Source organism: Manis javanica, chromosome 4 (genome assembly GCF_040802235.1).
Source record: "Manis javanica isolate MJ-LG chromosome 4, MJ_LKY, whole genome shotgun sequence".
Classification (NCBI taxonomy): domain Eukaryota; kingdom Metazoa; phylum Chordata; class Mammalia; order Pholidota; family Manidae; genus Manis; species Manis javanica.
This window is the reverse complement of record NC_133159.1, coordinates 136,934,259-136,955,964: the sequence shown is the minus strand read 5'-3', so window position 1 is coordinate 136,955,964 and position 21,706 is coordinate 136,934,259. Positions and strand designations below refer to the sequence as shown.

The window sequence follows — 21,706 nt, the reverse complement described above, 5'->3', positions numbered from 1 at the left end:
GCCGCTTCAGCAGGCGTCTCGCTGCTAGGAAGCCTCTCATTCCACTGCCTTTCCTTTGTCCCAAAACAGTTGGATGTGGATCCCCGTCCTCCACAAATGGCTGGAATCTCAGTCTCTCCAAGTATTCCGCCTGTCTTAGCTTTCCAACCCCACTAATCTCCAGACCACCATGAAATGTAGGTTTCTACTCCCAGAGCAGATCTCCAGGGCTGGATGTTCAGCAGTCCTAGGCTTCTGCTGCCTCCCCACTCCGTTACTCTTCCTCCTGCCAGTGAGCTGGGTTGGGGAAAGGTCTTGGGTACACCAGATCAAGGCTTTGGTATGTTACCCTGTTTCGTGAGTTCTGCTCTGTTCTCCAGGTGTATGCAGTCTGGTGCAGCCTTCTTTCCTGTTGCTCTTTTAGGGTTAGTTGTAGTAACTATGTTTTCGTATTATATGTGGTTTTGGGAGGAGTTCTCTCTCTTACATCTCATGCCACTATCTTGAATCCTAATGATACACAATCATATGAAAGTTTCACGAGCAACTTTGTGATTTCAGAATTCACCCATATTATCAAGTACCCCCCATCCTATTGCAGTCATTGTCCAGCATAGTAGGATGCTATAGAGTCACTACTTGTCTTCTCCATGCTATACTGTGTTCCCCATGGCCTACCTATATTGTGATTACAAATTATAATGCCTCTTAATCCCCTTCTCCCTCCCAATTTCTCCCCTTAGGTAATGGCTAGTCCCATCTTTGAGTCTGAGTCTGCTGCTGTTTTGTCCCTTCAGTTTTGCTTTGTTGTTATACTCCACAAATGAGTGAAATCATTTAGTACTTGACTTTCTCCACCTTGCTTATTTCACTGAACATAATATTCTTTAGCTCCATCCATGATGACGCTGCAAATTGTAGGATTTGTTTCTTTCTTATGGCTGAATAGTGTTGCATTGTGTTTATGTACCACCTCTTTCTTATTCATTCATCTACTGATGGACACTTAGGCTGCTTCCATTTCTTAGCTGTTGTAAGTGTGCTGCGAAAAACATTGGTGCATATGTTTTTTTGAATCAGGAATCTTGTTTTCTTTGGGTAAATTCCCATGAGTGGAATTCCTGAGTCAAAAAGTATTTCTGTTTTTCGTTTTTTAAGGAAACTCCATATTCCTTTCCACAGTGGTTGAACTAATTTACATTCCCATAAACAGTATAGGAGGGTTCCTCTTTCTCCGCGTCCTCACCAGTACTTGTTGTTTCTTGTCTGTTGGATGTTGGCCAGCCTAACTGGTGTGAGGTGATACCTCACTGTGGTTTTAATTTGCATTTCCCTGATGATTAGTGTTGTGGAGCATCTTTTCATGTACCTGTTGGCCATTTGAATTTCTTCTTTTGAGAAGTATCTGTTCATATCCTCCACCCATTTTTTAATTGGGTTATTTATTTTTTGGGTGTTGAGGCATGTGATTCCTGTATACATTTTGGATATTAACAACCTGTCGGGTAAGTAATGTATGAATATATTCTCCCATACTATAGGATGCCTTTTTGTTCTGCTGATGGTGTCCTTTGCTGTAGCAATGCTTTTTAGTTTGATATAATCCCACTTGTTCATTTTTTATTTTGTTTCCCTTGCCCAAGGAGGTGTGTTCAGGAAAATGTTGCTCATGTTTATATTCAAGAGATTTTTGCCTATGTTTTCCTCCAGTTTTATGGTTTCATGACCTACTTTCATTTCTTTGATCCATTTTGAGTTTACTTTTGTGTGTGGAGTTAGACAATAATGCAGTTTCATTCTTTTCCATGTTGCTATCCTATTTTGCCAAAACCAGTTGTTGAAGAGGTTGTCATTTCGCCATTGTATATCTGTGGGTCCTTTATCATATATTAATTGGCTATATATGTGTGGGTTTATATCTGGGCTCCCTATTTTGTTCCATTGATCTATGAGTCAGGTCCATTCTTGTGCCAGTACCAAATTGTTTTGATTACTGTGGGTTTGTAGTAAAGCTTGAAGTTATGGAGTGTAATCTCCCCAGTTTTGTTCTCAGGATTGCTTTGGCTATTTGGGGTCTTTTGTGATTCCATATGAATTTTAGAACTATTTGTTCTAGTTCATTGAAGAATGCTGTTTGCATTTTGATAGGCATTGCATTGAATCTGTAGATTGCTTTAGGCAGGATGGCCAATTTTATATTAGTTCTTCCTTCCTATCCATGAGCATGGGATGTATTTCCATTCATTGGTGTCTTCTTTAATTTCTCTCTTGAAGAAAGTGTAGGTTTTTTACCTCCTTCAGTAGGTTTATTCCTAGGTATTTTATTCTTTTTGATGCAGTTGTAAATGGAATTTTTCTTTCTGCTAGTTCATCATTAGTGACAGGAATGCAATAGATTTCTGTGTATTAATTTTGTATCCTGCAACTTTACTGAATTCAGTTATTCTAGTAGTTTTTGGGTGGATTCTTTAGGCTTTTATTATGTACAGTATCATGTCATCTGCAAACAGTGACAGTTTGACTTCTTCCTTACCAATCTGGATGCCTTTTGTTTCTTTGTATCATCCAATTGCCATGGCTAGGACCTCCAGTAGTATGTTGAGTAAAAGTTGGGAGGGTTGGCATCCTTGTCTTGTTCCCAATCTTAGAGGAAAAGCTTTCAGCTTTTCGCTGTTCAGTATGATGTTGGCTGTGGGTTTGTCATATATGGCCTTTATTATGTTGAGATACATGTCTTCTATTATACCCAGTTTGTTGAGTTTTTTTAAATCATGAATGGATGTTGAATTTTGTCAAGTATTTTTCAGCATGGAAAGATACCCATTCAACTCTTTTAATTACTTGGACAAATTACAAAATTATGGTATTATAAATTATAAAGTATTGCAAAGATATTTTTAAGCTACATTATTGCTTCTAAAACCCAAGATACTTAGAGTAATTAATTTTATTATTGCTGTTTAAAATAACTGTCTGCATATTTCATCATCTTTTTAAATTACAGTAAAGCTTTTCAATTTTGTGTGTAATAAATAGGATATAAATCTAGCCATATACATTACTTATCTTGAATCTGTGTGCTATGTTCAAACACTGAGGACAAAAAGGTCTCTGTATACTAATTATATTGATAATAAAATGCCAACATTGCCAATTTTTGTTGTTCCTTTTTAAAATTGTGTGTTAGATTTATTGACCAAGTTGTCTTTAAACTTTTATTTTCTTAAAATTTCAAATGAACTATGTTTGTTTGCCTCATATAGTATTATCTCTATCTTCAACTAGGAGGAAGAAAATTACAGAGAAGAGGGAGATCCTAGAACAAGAGCATCGGATCCACAGTCTCCACCCCAAGTATCTCGTCATAAGTCACACTACCGTAATCGAGAACACTTTGCTACTATACGGACGGCATCACTGGTATGTACCTCCCCTGAATCAGAAATATATTTTTTTATGTTGGACTTAGACATTTCTAATCAAGTATAACTATATCTTATTTTTTTGTATTTCATATTTACTTTGCTAAATAGTGAACATTTAAGTGCTTATGAGAAATCCTACAAAATACTCTGAGAGACAGTAAACTAATTATGTCTTCAAAACAAATAACTCGTGTGGTAGAATATATTAAATGCCTAAGAGGGCTACAAGGTACTAAATATGAATTCAGATTACTTTTCATTTGGGCCATAAAGAAAGTATTTATAAAACAAATGGTTTTAGCCTTTAATAAGCAGTTGTTTTTGCGCACAAGAGAGTGAAAAAATACAAAAGAATTGACAATAAGGAAATTCTGAATCTAACCAAAATGAGGGTGAATATCTGGGATATGGCAGGTAATCCAATTTGATATATTTAAAATACAGTTCTAATTTCCCAAATAACAATAAAAAGGATGTCCATTATAAGGATGTTGTTATAGTGGGGTACTTTACAATCCTGATCAATCAGATAAGTAGGAGCAAAATATGATAAAGGATACTAGGAATAGAAGGAAATAATGTTATGATACCATATAAAAAGAAGGCTATTAGAAAATATGGCAGAGAAAAAATACAGGCATTATCTGATTTACCAAACTTATAAGCAGATTTTATAAATCCCCTTCTATGGCCCATGACTCTGTATGGCTTGGGGTCAAGAATGCCATTCCCCACTTAAGTCAGGTCATTCCTACTATTCTGCTACATGTTAAATAACTCTGAGTAGAGCAAGTGGCAAAAATTGCCTAATTATTTCATGACTATTTTAAGAAATACCTAGAAAGGGACCAGCTCATGGAAAAACACCAGTGTGACTTGGCATGTATTAAACAAGCAAGTCTTTGGTCCTAAATTTCAGCTCCATCAGATTAATTAAGGACACTCTTAAATTAGGAATTTAGAAAATTTAAGATCCATATTCTTAAGCCCAGTAATCACATTTATTTCAAATAAAACATTCAGAGAATATATAGATTAATGTACAAAGATAAGCATAGGTATATTATTTGATATAAATACTATATGCCATAACTCAGTCTAACTCAGTGATTATAAATGCAGTCACACAGACTGTATTGTTTTGTGCTGGACTTACTTTGCTCAGCTTAATGTTTTTGTTATTCATCCATGTGTTCTGCTTATCAAATTCATTCTTTTTTATTACTGTGAATAGTTTTCCATTATCTGTGAATAACCACAATTTTTTTATCCATTCTTCTATTGAACATTTTGTTTGATTCTTATTTTGAACTGTTATACATAAGGTTGCTATAAACATTGTACATGTGTTATGTGAATGTGATGTTTCAATTTCTGTGACAAATACATAGGGTAAAATTGCTGAGTCATAGGGCATATGTATGTTGGACTTCATAAGAAACTGTCAAACAGCTTTTCAAAATGGTTGTACTGTTTCACATCCCCATTAACAATGTATAAGAGTTGCAGTTGGTTGACATCTTCTCCAGCATTTGGTTTGTCAGTCTTTTTTATTTTAGCCGTTCTGGTGGGAATGAAATGGAACCTCACGATGGTTGTTTTTGCAATTCCCTATGACTGAACATGGCACCAGAATCACCTTTTCCTGTGTTTATTGTCCATTCATGTATCTCTTTAGTGAAGTGTCTTTTTAAGTCTTTTGTCTGTTTTCTTATTCAGGTGTTCATCTTTTTAATACTAATTAGTAGGAGTTTTTATATAGTGTAGATATAAGTATTATATCTCAGAAATGTCTTGAAAATATTTTTTCTCCAATTGTGATAAATTAAAACTTTATAGTTTTAAAATCCAATTTAAACAACCCATTAAATATGAGTAAAGGCCGTAAAAAAAAGCTTAAAGCTTTTCCTCTAAAATCAGGAATAAGACAAAGATGCCTACTCACAACACTTTTATTCAACAGAGTATTGGATGTCCTAGCTACATTAATCAGGCAAGAAAAAGAAATAAAAGGCAAGGAAGAAGTGAAACTGTCATTGTTTAGAGGTGACCTGATTCTATATACAGAAAGCCCTAAAGACTCCACCAAAAAACTATTAGAATTAATATATCAACTATACCTCAATTTTAAAAGATGTGTTGAAGACTTGAGTAGACATTTATCCAAAGAACATATACAAATGGCCAACAAGCACATGAAAAAATGCTCAATATAAAATAAAGTCTTTAGGGAAACACAAATCAAAACCACAGTGAGGTACCACCTTACAGCCACTAGGATGGCTAGCACCTTTTTTTTTGTTGTTAAGTTATCATTGATATACAATCTTATGAAGGTTTCACATGAGCAACATTGGTTACCACATTCACCCATATTATTGAGTCCCCCCCTAACACCCCATTGCAGTCACTGTCCATCAGCATAGTAAGATGCTATAGAGTCACTGCTTGTCTTCTCTGTGCTATTACTGCCTTCCCCATCTCCTCCCTTTACACTATGTGTGCCAATTGTAATACCCCTTAATCCTCTTCTCCCTCCCTCCCCACCCACCCTTCCTACCCCCTACCCTTCCTAACCGCTAGTCCCTTCTTGGACTCTGTGAGTCTGCTGCTGTTTCGTTAGGATGGCTAGCTATTAAAAGAGAAAAACAAAAACAAAGATGGAAAATGACAATTAGGGAGCATGTGGAGAAACTGGAACTCCTGCTGTATATTGCTGGTAGCAACGTAAAATGTCAGCTGCTGTGGAAAACAGTTGATGATTTATCAAAAAGTTAAACATAGCATTTCCCCATGACCCAGCAATTCTACTCTTGATATACACCCAAAACAATTGAAAGCAGGTACTTAAACAAATGCATATACACAAATGTTCATAACAGCAGTATTCACAATAGCCAAAAGGTGGAAACAACACAAAGGTCCAGCAACAAATAAATGGATAAACAAATTAGGGTATGTGCATATAGTGGAATATTAATCACCTATAAAAGGTAATGTATTCACTCATATGTGGAGTATAAGAACAAAGAAAAACTGAAGGAACAAAACAGCAGCAGAATCACAGAACCCAAGAATGGACTGACAGTTACCAAAGGGGAAGGGACTGGGGAGGATGGGTGGGAAGGGAGGGATAAGGGAGGGGGAAAGGGGGCATTATGATTAGCATATATCATGTGGGGGAGGCATGAGGAGGGTTGTGTAACAGAGAAAACAAGTAGTGATTCTACAGCATCTTACTACACTGATGGACAGTGACTGTGAAGGGGTATGTTGGGGGGACTTGGTGAAGGGGGAAGCCTAGTAAACATAATGTTCTTCATGTAATTGTAGATTAATGATACCAAAAAAAGGGGGGGTTATGTAGTACTGATACATGCTATACAATATGGATGAACCTTGGAAACATGCTAGGTGAAAGAAGCCAGATACAATAGGTCACATAGCATATGAAACATCTAAAATAGATAAATCCATAGACAGAAAATAGATTGGTCATGACCAGAAGGGGAGATTGGGGAGCAATTCCTTAAAACATACAGGGTTTTCTGTTTTCTTCTGAGGTATTAAATGTGTTTTGTAACTAGATACGGCAGTCATTGCAGAACATCATGAATATACTAAATGCTACTGAATTCCTCTCGTTAAATGATTAATCATACATTGTGTGAATTTTGTCTCTATTTTAAGAATCCAGTTTGTACATTTTTTCTTTATAGTAGGGGCAGTGGTTGCAGAACATCATGAATATACAAAATGCTACTCAATTGTTCACTTTACATGGTTAATCTTACATTATGAATTTTGCCTCTGTTTGAGAATGCAGTTCGTACATTTTTTTCATTATAGTCTGTTTTTTTGTGTCCTACCCAAGAAATATTCGCTGACCTCAAGGTCATGACAATATTCTGTGTTTTCTTCTGATGTATGATTCTGGATTTTAGGTTTAGATCAGGTGACTCTTTACAAATTAATTTCTGTATATAGCATGATTAAGCATTTATTTATCTTGAATACAGAGAACAAGTTGTTACAGCATGAGTTGTTAAAAATACCTTCCTTTCCTCTTTGAATTAACTTGACTTTTTCGTAGCAAAAGAGTCAATTGACTGAATATATGTGGGTGCGTATCTAGATTTTACTGTGTTCCTTTGCTCTATTCAGTTTGTCCTTATACCAATACCACACTGTTGTGATTACTGAAGTTTACATCTTCCAACTTTTTATCCCCTCTCAAAATGTTGGCTATTCTAGGTCCTTTACGTTCCCATTTAAATTTTAGAACCAGCTTGTCTGCTTCTTCAGATGAAATTTTATTAGAAGTTGTCGACTGGGATCTCCTACACTATTTACCTACTTAGTTAATAGTAGACAGGTCTAAGATGGTTTTGAAAAAAAAAAAGGTTTTGCTTTATTTCATTCTTTCCTCTCCATTGTTGTAGGTTACAAGGCAAATGCAAGAACATGAGCAGGACTCTGAGCTTAGAGAACAAATGTCTGGTTATAAGAGAATGAGGCGGCAACATCAAAAACAGCTGATGACTCTGGAAAATAAGCTAAAGGCTGAGATGGATGAGCATCGTCTCAGATTAGACAAAGATCTTGAAACTCAGCGTAACAACTTTGCGGCAGAAATGGAGAAACTTATCAAGAAACATCAGGCTGCTATGGAAAAAGAGGTAACTGATTATTATTACTAATGTATTTATTCTAACTTGTGACTATTTCAAAATTAACCAAGATGGCATTTTGATGTTAGGGTGTCTGTTCCCTAGAACCAAGCAAATCAATTGGGGAAAGGGAGAAATATTTATATAATAAATAAAATATCAAGTGCTGAGTCTGGGAACCAGTAGGTATGGGATTATGTCCTGATAAATTGATGGTTTTATAGTGTAACAGTGGTTAAGTCAGGTAGATCAGATTGAAGATGGTGACGTGAGAGGTGAAAGAGATACCAATACCACATATAATGCAAAAATATAGTCAATACAACTAACTCTAAAAGATCAACAGGAAAGAAGCGTGCAACAGACTGCTTACACCTGGAGAAAAGAACAGACATCAAAAAGGGTAACATACCAAAGCTGGGATCCAACGGGTCCCAAGCCCTTCCCCCATCCCAGCTCACTGGCAGGAGGAAGAGAAACAGAGCAGGGAGGGGGTGCAGGCTTACAGCTGCTGAACACCCAGCCCTGGAGATCTGCTCTGAGAGCAGGAACCTACATTGCATGATGCTGTGCAGATTAGTTGGGTTGGAAAGCTTAGACAAGAGGAATACTTTGAGAGACTGAGATTCCAGCTGCTGGTGGAAAACAGGGATCCACGTCCGGCTGCTCTGGGACAAAAGAAAGGCAGGCAGTCTGAGAGACTTCCTAACAGTGAGAGGGCTACTAAAGTGGCAAGGATTGCACAGGGCTTGCTGCTCAGGAAAAAGGACAGGTAGACAAAATTGTTCAGGTGCACTCTGCCCAGCAGGTTGGGAACTTTTCAGGAACTTCAGATGCTCCATCCCCCTGGCTGGCTACACAGCTCTGAGGCCTTCCACCATGATATGCAGCCTGCTGCACCTTCCAACCGGCTGGCAATGGTTTGCAAACCAGCTGCCCCTGCCCTGGAGTCAGTCCAGCCAGTGGGAAGCCCTGCTACAGTAGCTACAAATGCAAAGCATAGAGGGTTACACCTGTGTGTTTGGTCCACTGGTCTGGCTGTGGAGAGAGGCACAGTAGCCAGGGAGCAGGAAACAGCTCTTCCCAACCCCCAGTCACCACTCCCATGCGACCCCGACATTGCTCCACGGGCTAAGCAGCTCCAGAGAGTAGACCTTATGGGTACTAGAGGGTGCCACACACAAATATGAAACATCAAAGAAACTCGGTTCAAACCCAAATCCCAAAAACACCAGAAAAAGGATTAAGTGGAAATGAACTCATCAACCTTTCTGAAAGAGATTTCCAAAAAAAAAGTCATAAACATGCTCATGGAGGAACAGAAAAAATTCATGAACTCACGAGCAAATTCAGGACAGAGATCCATTCGTTATGGAATACAATATGGGGATTTAAAAGCAGATTAAATACGGTGGAGAAGATGATAAATGAAAAAGGAATTAGAGAAGAGGAATACAAAGAAGCTGAGGCACAGAGAAAAAAGTGATCGCTAGGAATGAAACAATACTGAGAGAACTGTGTGACCAATCCAAACGGAACAATATTTGTGTTATAGGGGTACCAGAAGAAGAAGAGAGAGAAAAAGGGAAAGTGTCTTTGAGGAGGTAATTGCTGAAAATTTCCCCAGTCTAAAGGAGATAGTCTCTCAGGCCATGGAGGTGCACAGATCTCCCAACAAAAGGGACCCAAGGAAGACAACACCAAAACATATAATAATTAAATTGGCAAAGATCAAGGATAAGGACAGACTATTAAAAGCAGCCAGAGAAAGTAAAAAGGTCATATACAAAGGAAAACCCATCAGGCTATCATCAGACTTCACAGCTGAAACCTTACAGGCCAGAAGGGAGTGGCATGATATATTTAATACAATGAAGCAAAAGGGCCTTGAACAAAGAATACTCTACCTGGCAAGATTATCATTTAAATTTGGACGACGTTTCAAACAGTTTCGAGATAAGCAAAAGCTGGGAGAATTTACCTCCCACAAACCATCTACAGTGTATTTTGGAGAGACTGCTCTGGATGGAAGTATTCCTAAGGCTAAACAGCTGTCACCAGAGGAAATAAAACCACAGTAAAGAAAATAGAACAATTAATTATGAAGCAGATACAAAATCAAATCAACTACCCCCAACGTCAAGCAAGGGATAGACAAAGAGTACAGAATATGATATCTAATATATAAAGAATGGAGGAGGAAGAAAAAGGAGAAAAGAGAAAAAAAAGAACCTTTATGTTGTGTTTATAATAGCATACTAAGTGAGTTAAATTAGACTGTTAGATAAGTAAGGGAATTACCCTTGAACCCTTGGTAACCACGAATCTAAAGCCTGCAGTGGCAATAAGTACATGCCTATCAATAGTCACCCTAAATGCAAATGGTCTGAATGCACCAATCAAAAGACATGGAGTCACTGAATGGATAAAAAAACAAGACCCATCTATATGATGCCTACAGGAGACTCACTTCAAACCCAGAAATAAATACACATACACAGACTGAAAGTAAAGGGATGGGAAATGATATTTCATACATCTAATGGGAAGAAAAAGCAGGAGTTGCAGTACTTGTATCAGAGAAAATAGACTTCAAAAGAAAGAAAGTCACAAGAGACAAAGAAGGACATTATAAGCAGGTCAGTCCAACAAGAGGTTATAACCATTATAAATATTTATGCACCCAACACAGGAGCACCAATGTATGTGAAACAAACAGTAACAGAATTAAAGGAGTTAATAGAATGCAATGCATTCATTTTAGGAGACTTCAACAAACACACCACTCACTCCAAAGGACAGATCAACCAGACAGAAAATAAGTAAGGAGACAGAGGCACTGAACAACACATTAGAACAGATGGACCTAACATATATCTACAGAACTCTCCACCCAAAAGCCGCAGGGTACACATTCTTCTCAAATGCACATGAACATTTTCAAGAATAGATCATATACTAGGCCACAAAAAAGAGCCTCAGTAAATTCAAAAATATTGAAATTGTACCAACCAGCTTCTCAGACCACAAAGCTATGAAACTAGAAATAAATTACTCAAAGAAAGTGAAAAAGCCCACAAACACATGGAGGCTTAACAACATGCCCCTAAATAATCAATGGATCAATGACAAATAAGAAGAGATCAACCAATACATGGAGACAAATGACAACAGTAATTCAACACTGCAAAATCTGTGGGTCACAGCGAAGGCCATGCAGAGGGAAGTATACTGCAATATGAGCCTACCTCAGGAAAGAAGAACAATCCCAAATGAACAGTCTAAACTCACAATTAACGAAACTAGAAAGAGAAAAACAAATGAGGCCCAAAGTCAGTAGAAGGAGGGACATAATAAAGATGAGAGCAGGAGTAAATAAAATCAAGAAGAATAAAACAATATAATCAATGAAGGTGGAGCTGGTATGTTTAGAAAATAAACAAAATAGATAAGCCCATAGCCAGACTTATTAAGAAAAAAATAGTCTACACACAAACAGAATCAGAAATGAAAATGAAAGAATCACTATGGACACCATAGAAATACAAAGAATTATCAGAGAATACTATGGAAAATTTTATGCTAACAAACTGGATAACCCAGAAGAAATGAACAACTTTATAGAAAAATAAAACTTTCCAAGGCTGACCCAGAATGAAACAGAAAATCTGAACAGACCAATTACCTGCAGCAAAGTTGAATTGGTAATCAAAAAACTACGTAAGAATAAAACCCCTGGACCAGATGGCTTCACTGCTGAATTTTATCAAACATTTAGTGAAGATCTAATACCCATCCTCCTTAAATTTTTCCAAAATGTAGGAGAGTAGGAATACTTCCACCCTCATTCTATGAGGCTAGCATCACTCTAATACAAAAACTAGGCAAATACACTACAAAAAAAGAAAATTACAGACCAATATCCCTGATGAACACAGATGCAAAAATACTCAACAAAATATTAGCAAACCAAATAAAAAAATACATTTAAAAAATGGTCCATCATAATCAAGTAAAGTTTATTCCAGGGCTGTAGGGGTGGTACGACATTTGGAAATGCATCAACATCATCCACCACATCAACAAAAAGAAGGACAAAAACCATAAGATCATCTCCATAGATGCTGAAAAAGCAATTCGACAAAATTCAACCTCCATTCATGGTAAAAACTCTCAACAAAATGAGTACAGAAGGCAAGTACCTCAACATAATAAAGGCTATATATGACAAACCCACAGCCAACATCACACTTAACAGCAAGAAGCTGAAAGCTTTTCCTTTAAAACCAGGAACAAGACAAGGATGCTCACTCTTTCCACTTTTATTTAACATAGATCTGGAGGTCCTAGCCATGGCAGTCATACAACACAAAGAAATAAAAAGCATCCAGATGGGTAAAGAAGAAGTTAAACTGCCACTGTTTGTAGATGACATGATATTATACATAAAAAATCCTAAAGAATTCACTCAGAACTACTAGATCTAATATCTGAATTCAGCGAAGTTGCAGGATAGAGAAGTAATACACAGAAATCTGCTGCATTCCTATATGCTAATGATGAACTAGCAGAAAGAGAAATCAGGAAAACAATTTCATTCACAATTACATGAAAAAGAATAAAATACCCAGGGTTAAACCTAACGAAGGAAGTGAAAGACTTATATCCTGAAAACTATAAGACAGCCAAGAGAAAGAAGATACCAATAAATGGAAATAACATTTCATGTTCATGGATAGGAAGAATTAATATTGTCCAAATGGCCATCCTGCCTAAAGCAATCTACAGATTCAATGCAATCCCTATCAAAATGCCAACAGTATTCTTCAACAAACTGGAACAAAGAGTTCTAAAATTCATATGGAACCACAAAAGACCCCAGAATAGCCAAAGTAATCATGAGGAAGAATAAAGTGGGGGGGATTATGCTCCCCGACTTCAAGCTCTACTACAAAGCCACAGTAATCAAGACAATTTGGTTCTGGCACAAGAACAGACCCATAGACAAATGTAACAGACTAGAGAGCCCAGATATAATCCCAAACATATGGTCAATTAATATACGATAAAGGAGCCATGGACATAGAATGGGGAAACACCATTGTCTTCAACAACTGGTGTTGGCAAAACTGGACAGGCACATGCAAGAGAATGTAACTGATCATTGTCTAACCCTACACACAAAAGTAAACTCAAAATGGATCAAAGACCTGAATGTAAGTCATGAAACCATAAAACTCTTAGAAGACAACATATGCAAAAATCTCTTGAATATAAACATGAGTAACTTTTTCCTGAACACATCTCCTTGGGCAAGGGAAACAAAAGCAAAAATGAACACATGGGACTACATCAAGCTTCTGTACAGCAAAGGACACCATCAGCAGAAGAAAAAGGCATCCTGCAGTATGGGAGAATATATTTGTAAGTGACATAACTGATGAGGGCTTAACATCCAAAATATATAAAGAGCTCACATGCCTCAACAACCAAAAAGGAAATAACCTGATTAAAAATGGGCATAGGATCTGAGCAGACACTTCTCCGAAGAAGAAATTCAGATGGCCAACAGGCACATGAAAAGATGCTCCACTTCACTAATTATCAGGGAAATGCAGATTAAAACCACAATGAGATATCACATCACACCAGATAGGATGGCCAACATCGAAAAGAGTAGGAACAACAAATGCTGGGGATGATGCATAGAAAGCAGAACTCTCCTACACTGCTGGTGAGAATGTAAATTAGTTTAATCATTGTGGATAGCAATATGGAGGTTCCTCAAAAACCTGAAAGTAGAAATACCATCTGATCCATGAATTCCACTCCTAGGAACTTACCTGAAGAAAACAGGTTCTCAGATTCAAAAAGTCATATGCACCCCTCCGTTTATTCCAGCACTATTTACAATAGCCAAGAAATGGAAGCAACCTAAGTGTCCATCAGTAGGTGAATGGATAAAGAAGATGTGGTACATATACACAATGGAATACTATTCAGCCATAAGGAAGAAACAAATCCTGCCATTTGCAACAACATGAATGGAGCTTGAGGGTATTATGCTCTGTGAAATAAGTCAGGGAGAGAAAGACAAATACCAAATGGTTTCCCTCATTTGTGGAGTATAACAACGAAGCAAAACTGAAGGAACAAAATACCAGCAGACTCACAAACTCCAAGAAGAGACTAGTACTTACTAAAGGAGAGGGCTCTGGGAGGGTGGTTGTGGAGGAAGGGAGAAGAGGATTGAGGGCTGTTATGATTAGTACACATGGTGTGGGGGATCACGGGGAAGACAGTGTAGCACAGAAAAGACATGTAGTGACCATGGCATCTTACTACACTGATGGACAGTAACTGCAATGGGCTATGGGGTGGGTACTTGATGATATGGATGAATGTAGTAACCACATTGTTTTTTATGTGAAACCATCATAAGAGTGTATATCAATGACGCCTTAATAAAAAAAAAAAGGTTGTTAAGTATTCTTCCATTCTAGGCCTTCCGTACTTTGGTTATCTGAGTTTAATAAATCAGTAGGTGATTTAGGTTTTAAAAAAATCATACATCATTCTGTGTGTACTTTTTGGAAACCTTAAATTTATAGTAGCATTTTTACATCAGAATAATTGAAGAGTACTGTAATATACAGAGAATGTTAAATTAAGAGGGATTTTTCTTGTTTGTGTTTTTCTGTATTTCCTAAATGTTCTGCAATGAATATGTACAGTTCACCCTTGAATAACATGGGTTTGAACTGCACAGGCCCATTTATACACATATTGTTTTTCAGTAAAGTCTTGGAAAATGTTTTGGGATACAGTTTGAAAATAATTTTCTTTTTCTAGCTTTCTTTATTGTAAGAATACAGTATATAATTTATACAACATACAGAATATGTGTGAATATCTGTTCCTGTTGCTAGTAAGGCTTCCAGTCAGCAGCATGCTATTAGTAGTTAAGTTTTTGGAGAGTGAAAAGTTATATGGGAATTATAGGGGTGTCAGCACCCCTAATCCCCACATTGTTTAAGGGTCAACTATTGCATATATCATTAGAAATAAAATAATATTATGCATGTATTTAATATTTTCATATTATTTAAGATAAAAATTTAAAGTCAAGGTTTAATTTGAAGATGAATGTGTCACACTGTTTAATATACAAGTCAAGCTAGATAAAAGGTCATAACTTAATTATATTTGTTTTGTTTTATTATGGGTTTTGGGCAGTGTGTTCCAGTTAAATGGGGGAAAAAAGGTGAAAACACTGACCATGTAAGAAATCAGCATTTTAAAGATGAGTTCCATTTTACTGGTTCTCTGAAATTCAAATAATAAGGATACTGAGTAATACTTATTATTAATTTATTGGATATTCTTGTTTTGGTAATGATTATACTGATTTTATATTCTTAGGTGGGAGGAAGTATCCTTGCTAATGTGTATTAAACTGCGGCTTTGAAGCTTATCTGCTTAGCTAATTTGATCCATTTAAAAAATTTCCTATAGGCCAAACTGATGTCCAATGAGGAGAAAAAATTTCAGCAACATATTCAGGCCCAACAGAAGAAAGAACTAAATAGCTTTTTGGAGTCCCAGAAGAGAGAATATAAACTTCGAAAGGAACAGCTTAAGGAGGTATTTACTTTATAAAAATTTTCAAGCCACTTACCTGCTTACTGATTATATCCAATATTGATCTACTCATAGAACCATTCAGATAAATTTTTCTTTTGCATGTGGCCACTAACTATATATCAGTATAAATGAGGACAGTGATTATAATGTATTAACTTTTCAATGGCTGAGATCCTCAGTTGAGTGGGATCTAAAAATAGTAATCTCTTGAAAATGTAAATTATTTTATAAAGCTATCATTTATAATAGCTTTCCTAAGCACTTATTAAGTAACTGAGTCACTAGAAATAAAAATATTTTAGCTGTGAAAAAGAGCCATACATTTCTTCCTTTAGAAGTAAATCATATCTTCTTAGTTTGGGCTCAGATTACAATAATTTGTTCTTATTCTGATTGTAACACAGTATAAGGGTGAGAGGTATTTCTGCTCATCACATTTTCTTTAATAGGAAAGCATGCTAATTATGTCTTTATGGCTACATGATTTCATGTGTTTGCCCTTTATGTGCTGCTTTCTTGAACTTTTTTTTAAAATTTATTATTTTATTTTATTTTTGTATCATTAATCTACAATTACATGAAAAACATTATATTTACTATATATAAATATATAGTGCCCCCTTCACCAAGTCCCCCCCACATACCCCTTTGCAGTCACTGTCCATCAGCGGAGCAAGACACTGTAAAATCACCACCTGTCCTCGCTGTGCTGCACAGCCCTCCCTGTGCTCCCCCCACACTATACATGCTAATCGTAATGCCCCCTTTCTTTTTTCCTGCCCTCTCCCACCCATCCTCCCCAGTCCCTTTCCCTTTGGTAACTGTTAGTCCATTCTTGGGTTCTGTGATTCTGCTGCTGTTTTGTTCCTTCAGGTTTCCTTTGTTCTTATACTCCACATATGAGTGAAATCATTTGGTACTTGTCTTTCTCACCTGGCTTATCTCACTGAGCATAATACCCTCTAGCTCCATCCATGTTGTTGCGAATTGTAGGATTTGTTTTTTTTCTTATGGCTGAGTAATATTCCATTGTGTATATGTACCACATCTTCTTTATCCATTCATCTACTGATGGACACTTAGGTTGCTTCCATGTCTTGGCTATTGTAAATAGTGCAGTGATAAACATAGGGGTGTATCTGTCTTTTTCAAACTGGAGTGCTGCATTCTTAGGGTAAATTCCTAGAAGTGGAATTCCTGGGTCAAATGGTATTTCTATTTTGAGCATTCTGAGGAACCTCCATACTGCTTTCCACAATGGTTGAACTAGTTTACATTCCCACTAGCAGTGTAGGAGGGTTCCCCTTTCTCCACAACCTCGCCAACATTTGTTGTTGCTTGTCTTTTCAATGATGGCTATCCTTATTGGTGTGAGGTGATATCTCATTGTGGTTTTAATTTGCATTTCTCTGATGACAATGTGAAGCATCTTTTCATGTGTCTGTTGGACATCTGAATTTCTTCTTTAGAGAACTGTCTATTTAGCTCCTCTGCCCATTTTTTAATTGGATTATTTGCTTTTTGTTTGTTGAGGTGTGTGAGCTCTTTATATATTTTGGATGTCAACCCTTTATTGGATCTGTCATTTATGAATATATTCTCCCATACTATAGGATGCCTTTTTGTTCTATTGGTGGTGTCCTTTGCTATACAGAAGCTTTTCAGTTTGATATTTTTGCTTTTGTTTCCCTTGCCGGGGAGATATGTTCATGAAGAAGTCACTCATGTTTATGTCCATGAGATTTTTGCCTGTGTTTTTCTCTAAGAGTTTTATGGTTTCATGACTTACATTCAGGTCTTTGATCCATTTTGAATTTACTTTTGTGTATGGGGTTAGACAATGATCCAGTTTCATTCTCTTACATGTAGCTGTCCAGTTTTGCCAGCACCATCTGTTGAAGAGACTGTCATTTCCCCATTGTATGTCCTTGGCTCCTTTATGGTATATTAATTGGCCATATATGTTTAGGTTAATGTTTGGAGTCTATTCTGTTCCACTGGTCTGTGGCTCTGTTCTTGTGCCAGTACCAAATTGTCTTGATTACTGTGGCTTTGTAGTAGAGCTTGAAGTTGGGGAGCGAGATTCCCCCCATTTTATTCTTCCTTCTCAGGATTGCTTTGGCTATTCAGGGTCTTTGGTGGTTACATAGGAATTTTTGAACTATTTGTTCCAGTTCATTGAAGAATGCTGTTGGTAATTTGATAGGGATTGCATCGAATCTGTATATTGATTTGGCAGGATGGCCATTTTGACAATATTAATTCTTCCTAGCGAGGAGCATGGGATGAGTTTCCATTTGTTAGTGTCCTGTTTAATTTCTCTTAAGGGTGTCTTGTAGTTTTCAGGATATAGGTCTTTCACTTCCTTGGTTAGGTTTATTCCTAGGTATTTTATTGTTTTTGATGCTATTGTGAATGGAATTGTTTTCCTGATTACTCTTTCTATTAGTTCATTGTTAGTGTATAGGAAAACCACAGATTTCTGTGTTAATTTTGTATCCTGCAACTTTACTGAATTCCGATATTAGTTCTAGTAGTTTTGGACTGAATTCTTTAGTATTTTTTATGTACAATACCATGTCATCTGCAAATAGTGACAGTTTGACTTCTTTATCAATCTGGATGCCTTGTATTTCTTTATTTTGTCTAATTGCTGTGGCAAGGACCTCCAGTACTACGTTGAATAACAGTGGGAAGAGTGGGCATCCCTGTCTTGTTCCCGATCTCAGAGGAAAAACTTTCAGTCTCTCGCTGTTCACTATGATGTTAGCTGTGGGTTTATCATATATGGCCTTTATTATGTTGAGGTACTTGCCCTCTATGCCCATTTTGTGGAGAGTTTTTATCGTGAATGGATGTTGAATTTTGTCTAATGCTTTTTCAGCATCTATGGAGATGATCATGTGGTTTTTGTCCTTCTTTTTGTTGATGTGGTGGATGATGTTGATGGATTTTCGAATGTTGTACCATCCTTGCATCCCTGGGATGAATCCCACTTGGTCACGGTGTATGATCCTTTTGATGTATTTTTCAATTTGGTGTGCTTATATTTTGTTGAGTATTTTTGCACCTACGTTCATCAGGGATATTGGTCTGTAGTTTTCTTTTTTGGTGGGGTCTTTGCCTGTTTTTGATATTAGGGTGATGTTGGCTTCATAGAATGAGTTTGAGAGTATTCCTACCTGTTCTATTTTTTGGAAAACTTTAAGGAGAATGGGTATTATGTCTTCTCTGTATGTCTGATAAAATTCCAAGGTAAATCCATCTGGCTCGGGGGTTTTGTTCTTGGGTAGTTTTTTGATTACTGATTCAATTTCGTTATTGGTAATTGCTCTGTTTAGATTTTCTGTTTCTTCCTTGGTCAGTCTTAGAAGGTTGTACTTTTCTAGGAAGTTGTCCATTTCTCCTAGGTTTTGCAGCTTGTTAGCATATAGGTTTTCATAGTATTCTTTAATAATTCTTTGTATTTCTGTGGGGTCCATCGTGATTTTTCCTTTATTGTTTCTGATTCTGTTGATGTGTGTTGACTCTCTTTTCCTCTTAATAAGTCTGGCTAGAGGCTTATTTATTTTGTTTATTTTCTAGAAGAACCAGCTCTTGGTTTCATGGATTTTTTTCTATTGTTTTATTCTTCTCAATTTTATTTATTTATTTCTCTGATCTTTATTATGTCCCTCTGTCTGCTGACCTTAGGCCTCATTTGTTATTCTTTTTCCATTTTAAATAATTGTGACATTAGACTATTCATTTGGGATTGTTCTTCCTTCTTTAAATATGCCTGGATTGCTATGTACTTTCCTCTTAAGACTGCTTTTGCTGCAGAAGCCCCACAGAAGTTGGGGCTTTGTGTTGTTGTCATTTATTTCTATATATTGCTGGATCTCCATTTTAATTTGGTCGTTGATGCATTGATTATTTAGGAGCATGTTGTTAAGCCTCCATGTGTTTATGAGCCTTTTTGCTTTCTTTGTACAATCTATTTCTAGTTTTATACCTTTGTGGTCTGAAAAGCTGGTTGGTAGGATTTCAATCTTTTGGAATTTACTGAGGCTCTTTTTATGGCTTAGTATGTGGTCTATTCTCGAGAATGTTCCATGTTCACTTGAGAAGAATGTGTATCCTGTTGCTTTTGGATGTAGAGTTCTATAGATGTCTGTTAGGTCCATCTGTTCTAGTGTGTTGTTCAGTGCCTCTGTGTCCTTACTTATTTTCTGTCTGGTGGATCTGTCCTTTGGAGTGACTGGTGTGTTAAAGTCTCCCAAAATGAATGCATTGCATTCTATTTCCTCCTTTAATTCTGTTAATATTTGTTTCACATATATTGGTGCTCCTGTATTGGGCGCATATATGTTTATAATGGTTATATCCTCTTGTTGGACTGAGCCCTTTACCATTATGTAATGTCCTTCTTTATTTCTTGTTACTTTCTTTATTTTGAAGTCTGTTTTGTCTGATACGAGTAATGCAACACCTGCTTTTCTCTCCCTGTTGTTTGCATGAAATATCTTTTTCCATCCCTTGACTTAATCTGTGCATGTCTTTGGGGTTGAGGTGAGTCTCTTTTAAGCAGCATATAGATGGGTCTTGCTTTTTTATCCATTTTATTACTCTGTGTCTTTTGATTGGTACATTCAGTCTATTTACATTTAGGGTGATTATTGAAAGATATATACTTATTGCCATTGCAGGCTTTAGATTCGTGGTTACCAAAGGTTCAAGGTTAGCTGCTTTACTACCTTACTGTCTAATTGAACTCACTTATTGAACTATTATCAACACAGTCTGATGATTATTTCTCTCCCTTCTTATTCCTCCTCCTCCATTCTTCATATGTTGGGTGTTTTGTTCTGTGATCTTTTTAGGAGTGCTCCCATCTAGAGCAGTCCCTCTAAGATACCCTGTAGAGGTTGTTTTATTGGAGGCAAATTCCCTCAACTTTTGCTTGTCTGGGAATTGTTTAATCTCCTTCATATTTAAATGATAATCGTGCTGGATACAGTATTCTTGGTTCAAGGCCCTTCTGTTTCATTGCATTAAATATATCATGCCATTCTCTTCTGGCCTGTAAGGTTTCTGTTGAGAAGTCTGATGATAGCCTGATGGGTTTTCCTTTGTAGGTGACCTTTTTTCTCTCTCTCGTTGCCTTTAATACTCTGTCCTTGTCCTTGATCTTTACCGTTTTAATTATTATGTGTCTTGGTGTTGTCCTCTTTGGGTCCCTTCTCTCGGGAATTCTGTGTGCTTCCATAGTCTGAGCAACTATTTTCTCCCTCAGTTTGGGGAAGTTATCAGCAATTATTTCTTCAAAGACACTTTCTATCCCTTTGTCTCTCTCTTCTTCTTCTGGTACCCCTATAATGCAGATATTATTCCTTTTGGATTGGTCACACAGTTCTCTTAATATTGTTTCATTCCTGGATATCCTTTTATCTCTCTCTGCGTCAGCTTCTATGCGTTCCTGTTCTTGGGTTTCTATTCCATCAATGGCCTCTTGCATCTTATCCATTCTGCTTATAAATCCTTCCAGAGATTGTTTCACTTCTGTAATCTTCCTCTGGATGTCATCCCTTAGCTTTTGTTTATTTCTCTGCAGCTCTGTCAGCATGTTTATGATTTCTATTTTGAATTCTTTTTCAGGGAGACTGGTTATGTCTGTTTCTGCAGATCCTCTCTCAGGTGTTGTCTGAACTATCTTGGACTGGACTAAATTTTTTTGCCTTATCATGGTGATAGCAGTGGCTGTAGGCAGGTTGCGGGTGTGCCAGCTGGGAAAAGAAAGTTCTTTCCTGCTTGCTGGATGCCTTGCCCTTCTCCGCTGCCTGTGTCGATTACCCACACTCCTGGAGTAGCCACTGGGTTAATCCCCTATGCCGCTGTGGCTGGGGTCTCTGTCAGAGCAGCGTGGAGCCCTGCCGGGAGTGGGAGACACGCCAGGTGCACTCCTCTGCAATAGCAATGCCCCTGCCCGGCAGCTGTGTACCAGCAGCG

At 37.1% G+C, this 21,706-nt stretch overlaps 1 protein-coding gene across 4 annotated transcripts in view; it reads left to right on the top strand.

The window, feature by feature from the left end:
• TAOK1 (TAO kinase 1) overlaps positions 1 to 21,706 on the top strand; it is a 183,180-nt gene that overhangs the window by 136,580 nt on the left and 24,894 nt on the right. For all 4 annotated transcript variants that reach the window (XM_073235077.1, XM_073235076.1, XM_073235079.1 and 1 more), the window contains 3 exons: positions 3,265 to 3,399; positions 7,847 to 8,083; positions 15,590 to 15,718. In XM_073235077.1, the coding sequence (XP_073091178.1) occupies positions 3,265 to 3,399; positions 7,847 to 8,083; positions 15,590 to 15,718 (501 nt within the window). The remainder of the gene's footprint in view (positions 1 to 3,264; positions 3,400 to 7,846; positions 8,084 to 15,589; positions 15,719 to 21,706) is intronic.